At 41.3% G+C, this 6000-nt stretch overlaps 1 protein-coding gene across 1 annotated transcript in view; it reads left to right on the top strand.

The window, feature by feature from the left end:
• Positions 1-4783, top strand: part of LOC8032821 (sex peptide receptor) — a 43438-nt gene extending 38655 nt beyond the window's left edge. Inside the window, exon 2 of the mRNA XM_040209345.3 lies at positions 2641-4783. Within this exon, the coding sequence (XP_040065279.1) occupies positions 2641-3809 (1169 nt within the window). The 3' untranslated portion in view covers positions 3810-4783. The remainder of the gene's footprint in view (positions 1-2640) is intronic.
• Positions 4784-6000: the final 1217 nt, after the last annotated feature.

Below are 6000 nucleotides of genomic sequence, written 5' to 3' on the forward strand. Positions count from 1 at the left end.
CATGATATTTCAGGCTCCGGCGCCGGCACGGAATGCTAATAAAATACTCAATTTTTGTCACAATCGCACAGTGTATCATGGTAAACATTAATTGGCATGGGAGATTGGGCCGTTTGAAATGGTCGTTGTTTTTATGTATGAGAGTATATTTCGGGCGCAAAGGGTGCAGACCGTTTTCTTTTTTTAATATAGTTTTCATAATAAGCGTTTGAAAACCGGTCTGTTATAATCTCGGAATTACAAGTGCAAGGCCTGTCATATATTCATTCCTTCATTTTAGTCCGTTACAGAAAGAATCACATAGGCAGTCAATCTTGAATTAATTCAGAGTTCTAACTCCTTAAAAATATCCCGCGGAACATTACCAAAAAGACGGAGTCACAGCAGAGGCTCTCTCAAGCAACGAAAATAAAAAAAAATACATCCTTTCAGTTTTGATCTGGATGAGAAGTGTACCGTAGTGCTAGTCGTGTTTTACTACTGCGTGACTCACGTTACAGGGTCAAGGCTAACAGTCGTACTTCACTGGCAAAATTATTATTCTGCAGCGTACAGACACCAGACACCCATCGCAGCTGACTCAATTTCCCTAGTCTAAACGTTTACACCACACAGTGGCCTTAACCGTGATATCAGATTTACTGAAATGCATTTTTGTGTAGTGCGGTGAAATTAGCTAGCCTTTGAAATTATGTCAGCGAAAACAACCTGCAGACAAAGCGCAGATTCGGTTGTTTTCATGTCTGCTGGAGTACCGCGCGCGTCCATAGGTGATGTAAGGCCTCACTCTTATCGAGATAAAGCAATTGTACGATTCGAAACAAGTCGTCCTTAAAACGTTGTTGGAGCGATTGAACTTCCCCTTTGACGTTTGAAAATAGCTTTATGGTACGCGCTTGCGAAATATGCCGTCACAGCGGCGCCGAACCCCACACACATTACCATTAAAGTTTCCTCAGTTGAAAAATTATACCTTATGAGTGCTAATTATTTTTCATGACTATAATCACTGAGAGATTAAAAAGCGCAGGAAGTGTCGATCCCGAGCAACTTATTAACGCTCCTCAGTTATTAATATTGCGGCCTTAGCCGTAAGACCATCCAATAACAAACTACGAAGCACGAAGCTTTAACCTAATGTGCCGAACCCTGCGTTTTCAAGCTATCAGGTGTCATAGACCTATAGGCACAGAAAGCTTAAGTAAAATCTGGGCGTAGTGAGCCCCCAACATATTATTATCGCTCGACAGCCAATATAATTGCAGTATTAGACAAACAAAAAAACCCGGAGAACGATTTTTTAGATCGTGAAAGCCAGTACGATATTTATAACCTTTAAATTCAGCACTGCCCGAACAAATCGTGAGTATACATTAAATATGTGTTTCTTTTCATCAAATTATGTAACCTAATTTAGGTTGCTTCTTTATCAACACAGTTCGAGAATTCCGTTGAAGGGAGCTATCAGGTTCAAAAACAATGTACGTAGGTAGTCCTTGGACGGCATAAAAAATGCTGTCTCTACTTTGGTCATCTTGTATATTCTACTCCACTGGGCGTTTTATGGCGAAAGTTGTTAAGCGTTATTTTACTAAAAAATGTTAAAAAGCCACATTAATGTTACAAATAGTTCTATAATTAATGGCAATTACACTTCTCTAGTAGCTCCATTACTGACCAGCTGAAGCGCTGCAGTCTCGCACAAATTCCGTAATGCACAAATTGTAGTTTTAATATCGCCGTATTAAAACATTTTTTTTTATTTTATTGGGCAATTTATAGTGGCACTATTAGTGGCCCGTAGACGGCACGCCCCTAAGGTAGGCCATGTTTCAAAACACCATCAAATTATGCGTGTATACCCATAGCTAAAGTATAACAAATAAATGAAAAAAGAGGGTTGCGAAGTAGATTATGTTTTGGGTTGGAAGACTTCACACAAACTGTAGCGTAATATATTCAGGTTTTATTTGTGAGCTTTGTATGAAAGACCTTTTTACAAATTCCAAATCAGGAACTACCGTTACTTTGTTTAACTTGTTTGCGAAAACAACCAGAAACTACACGCTCCGTACCAAATAATGTGAGCGAAAATATCTGGCCGCGAGACAAAAGTCCTTTTCATCTGCTTTTTGACTGCGAATTAGACGATTCAAACATATATCGAAAAATATTAAAACATACATAGAAAGAAATCAGACAGAGTTTTGGTTAAACACTCTCGCAGATTTAGAACGTGAGTGTAAACATGAAACAAACACAAGTACTTCAAATGAGCAGACGTTGCAGAGTTTAATCTCTTTGAAACCATTTTAACAAGATTTTACTGGAGAATTAAGGTTCCTTCTGAAAAACGTTTTCTTCGATCGCGTCTTTTTTTTTTTCGGTATGTATACTGGCATACTTGCGCTCTAAACGTTCAAGATCAAAAGTAAAATGTACGAAACTTTGTATTTTATCTTCTGAAATCATATAAATTAAGGTCAATTTTTTTCTCGTATTCCGTGGGCCTTTACTTTAAATTCAGGTTTCCATTCTCCAGGCTAACAAATTACGCTCGTTTCATTGCTCTGGAGCCCTTTTTATAAGATCCGCCAGGCGTACTAATGTACCTTCCGCAATCTTCTTTTCTTTGTGCAGGCCTCATAAGCCCGATGGAAAGCAACCTCTCTGCCGAGTTCAACCTGAGCAGTCTGATCCCTCACGCGGAGGAGGTGCCGATGCTGGTCAACCTGACGAACCGGGGGCCTCCAATCGAATTCGCTTTGCCATTGCTGGGCTACGCCATGCCGGCTCTACTTGTGGTCACCATCATCGCCAACACGTTCGTTGTGGTGGTGCTGGCCCAGAGGCATATGCGCACGCCCACCAACATAGTGCTCCTGGGAATGGCCATATGTGATATGATGACCTTGCTGATTCCATCGCCTTGGTTCTTCTACATCTACACCCTGGGAAACTACGCTAATGTGCTTGGACCGGCGGCCACCTGCTACGCCTACAACAGCATGAACGAAGTCATTCCCAACTCTTTCCATACAGCGTCAGTATGGTTAACTCTGGTCCTGGCTGGTCAGCGTTACTTCTACGTCTGTCATCCAACGATTGCCGTCACCTGGTGCACCGTTCCACGCGTGCTACGAACTGTCTGCTGGGTGGCGTTTGTGGCCTTCGCCCATCAGTTGCCACGTTTCTTTGACACTGTCTTCGTTGACGTGCGCTTCTGGTGGCAAGGCGAGGCGCACTGGGGTTGCCAGATGCTCGTGGCCGAGTGGGTGACTCAGATTGTTACAGCAAAAGTCTACTTCATATTCTATTACGCGTTCAAAGTCATATTTGTGAACATTGGCCCCTGCACAGTCCTGGTCGTTCTGAACATACTCTTATTCAGAGCCCTCAAGCGTGCACAGGAAAAGAGAATGAAGCTACTCAAGGAAAACCGAAAAAGCGAATGCAAGAAGCTCAGGGACAGCAACTGCACTACCATGATGCTCATCGTTGTTGTGACCGTGTTTTTAGCTGTGGAGATCCCTCTTGCTGTCACAATAGTTCTACATGTGCTCATCAACGCGTTCAAAGTCCAGTTCGTGTCGTACTATGTCCTGAACATCACACTACTCTTTACAAATTTCTTTCTCATGTTAAGTTACCCTGTGAACTTTGCCATATACTGCGGCATGAGCAAGCAGTTTAGGAAGACGTTTAAGGATCTTTTTATTATGGGAACGTTCATAAACAGGGCTCAAGGTTCGTCAAGGTACTCACTTGTGAACGGTCCTAGAACCGTGACAAATGAAACTGTTCTCTAAGAGACACTCCGCTTTTCCTTCAGATAGCGGAGTAAAGTTATAAATCATGCGGGTATGGCCGTCTATCTCCGGGAAAAAAAAATGTTACATTGAAAGCCTCAGCAGTGTTGAGTGGCCTTATGGAAAGAGAAGCACTAATTAAGAAAAAGCAATTTTTTCATGAGTGACCACAGTTTTGTATACTACAGTATGGACATTAAAATACACAAGTTAAGTGACTGATGCCTATCAGAGAAGAGAACGAAAATAGGTATAATACTACCATGATTGGTTTTGTAATGAACGCGTCGTAGCCTGCCTTTAGCGGAATTGTTGGCGATAGCTTGAATATTATTTAAGCCTGCTTTCACATTGTATTATTTACTATCTAATAATTTCGAATGTTAGATTACCAAATTATTTCATTTGTTATCTTTTCATTTCACCGTATCGAAACATTTTTAGACACCCTAACTTTTTACAGGACTAGTTCTGGCCTGTTCACTACGTTTCGAGATGGCACTAATATTCAGTTATACGCTTGAATAATGTTCAAGGAAAGTAGGTAGAAATGAACTCAGCACTGTTTTCTCGTTGAGAATGTAAGAAATGACTTATTGTGAACCAAAACTATGGTACTATTAGAGTGAGGTGTTTTCCTAGAGGGCTCATCTTCCGTCACAGCAGCGGCTAACATGACTCTTTTCCAAAGTCAACTTCGTGTTTGCTTTCTTTTTGTTGTTGTCCGGTCCGTTGCGCATTTCCTGTCGCCGTTTTGCAACCTGTCAAAGCAAATTCAGCAGCTTTGTTTTTTTGTTATCTGCTGAGTTGCGGGGCTCATTTGATAGACTGGGAAGCGGCTACAGGACTTTTGGCAACGCGTTCTAAACTATCTTCTGTCATACCACCTCCTGCCCGTTCTGCCACTTGTAGCGTGCACATCAAATGTAGCGGAATGTCTCCACTGCAGTCCTCAATAAAAATTGATCTCACTGCTTTTTGATTATATCAAGTCTCGTTGATCATCTTCTAAATCCAACGTGTTGTGCGGTAAGCGCGCCGAGAGTATGATCGTGTAATACACCTAGTGGACATAAATTGACATATCTCCGGCATCAGAACATAACATAAAATACAAAAACAACTTCCGTATAACCGTCAAAGAAAAAAATAATATTTCGGCCTAGATTTTTCTAGCTGGGACTCTCTGGAAGTGAAGCACAAAAATAAAAGGGTCCTGCACGCGATACAAATCAAAGGTGCAAGCAATGATGATAAAAAATAATGAATTCGGTTAATTTTTGCCGCATATTTTTAGTTCACTTTGATCAGGACCGGCATAATCTGCTCTAAGAAGATTAAGCCATGTCTTTAAATTTTTAGAAATTTATGCAGGATTTGAATGAAACATCCCTTGAACAAAAAGTTTGCAAAAAATAAAATAAATATGTATTATTTATTAAAAGTGGCACTTAGCGTTATCGGATCGACTGTCTGGAGATTTCGCTTAGTCGTCTGCAGTTGCGGGAAATAAATACTTTTTTTTTTATTTCACGGTTCCTTTTATTTCTGACAGTCAATTTGAGACGAAAAAATTGAAACACGTTAACAAATCCCTGGAATGCAAAATTAGAGCTCAACTTTTGACGTATTTTGATTTTGCGACATACCGTGACGGGAGGGCATGCAGGAGGAGGGTGGGAGGGTACAGAAAAGGAGGAAAGGGAAGAGGAGGAGGAGGGGCGAAAAAGGAGGAGGAAGGTGCGGAGGACTATCCTCTTCCTTCATAACCTCACACAGTTTCCTCGCTAAATTTAGCTAGAAAATTGACGCCATGCGACCTCAACACCAATTCAGTGTCCCCGCTAAATTTAGCGGAGAAGATGACGTTACAAAATTTAATGTCCCGTCACCTACGAATAAATTCAGTTTCTCCGCTAGATTTAGCAGGACAATTTATTTCACGTCGCCCCAACACCACTTCAGTTCCTCTCTAATTTTAGCGGGGAAACTTTATTAGTGTTGAGGTCATCAGATGTCAGTTTTACCGCTAAATTTAGGGGGGAAACTTAATGCGCAGTGCTACATTATGGGACGTCCCAGACCTAGACACCAATTCAGTTTCTTCGCTAAATTTAGCAGGGAATCGAATTGGTGTAAAGGTCTGTGACGTCCAAAAATGCAACGCGCGCGGTTACGCGAAGGCGACGCC

The sequence above is a fragment of the Ixodes scapularis genome, unplaced genomic scaffold (genome assembly GCF_016920785.2).
Source record: "Ixodes scapularis isolate PalLabHiFi unplaced genomic scaffold, ASM1692078v2 PGA_scaffold0__279_contigs__length_252992795, whole genome shotgun sequence".
Classification (NCBI taxonomy): domain Eukaryota; kingdom Metazoa; phylum Arthropoda; class Arachnida; order Ixodida; family Ixodidae; genus Ixodes; species Ixodes scapularis.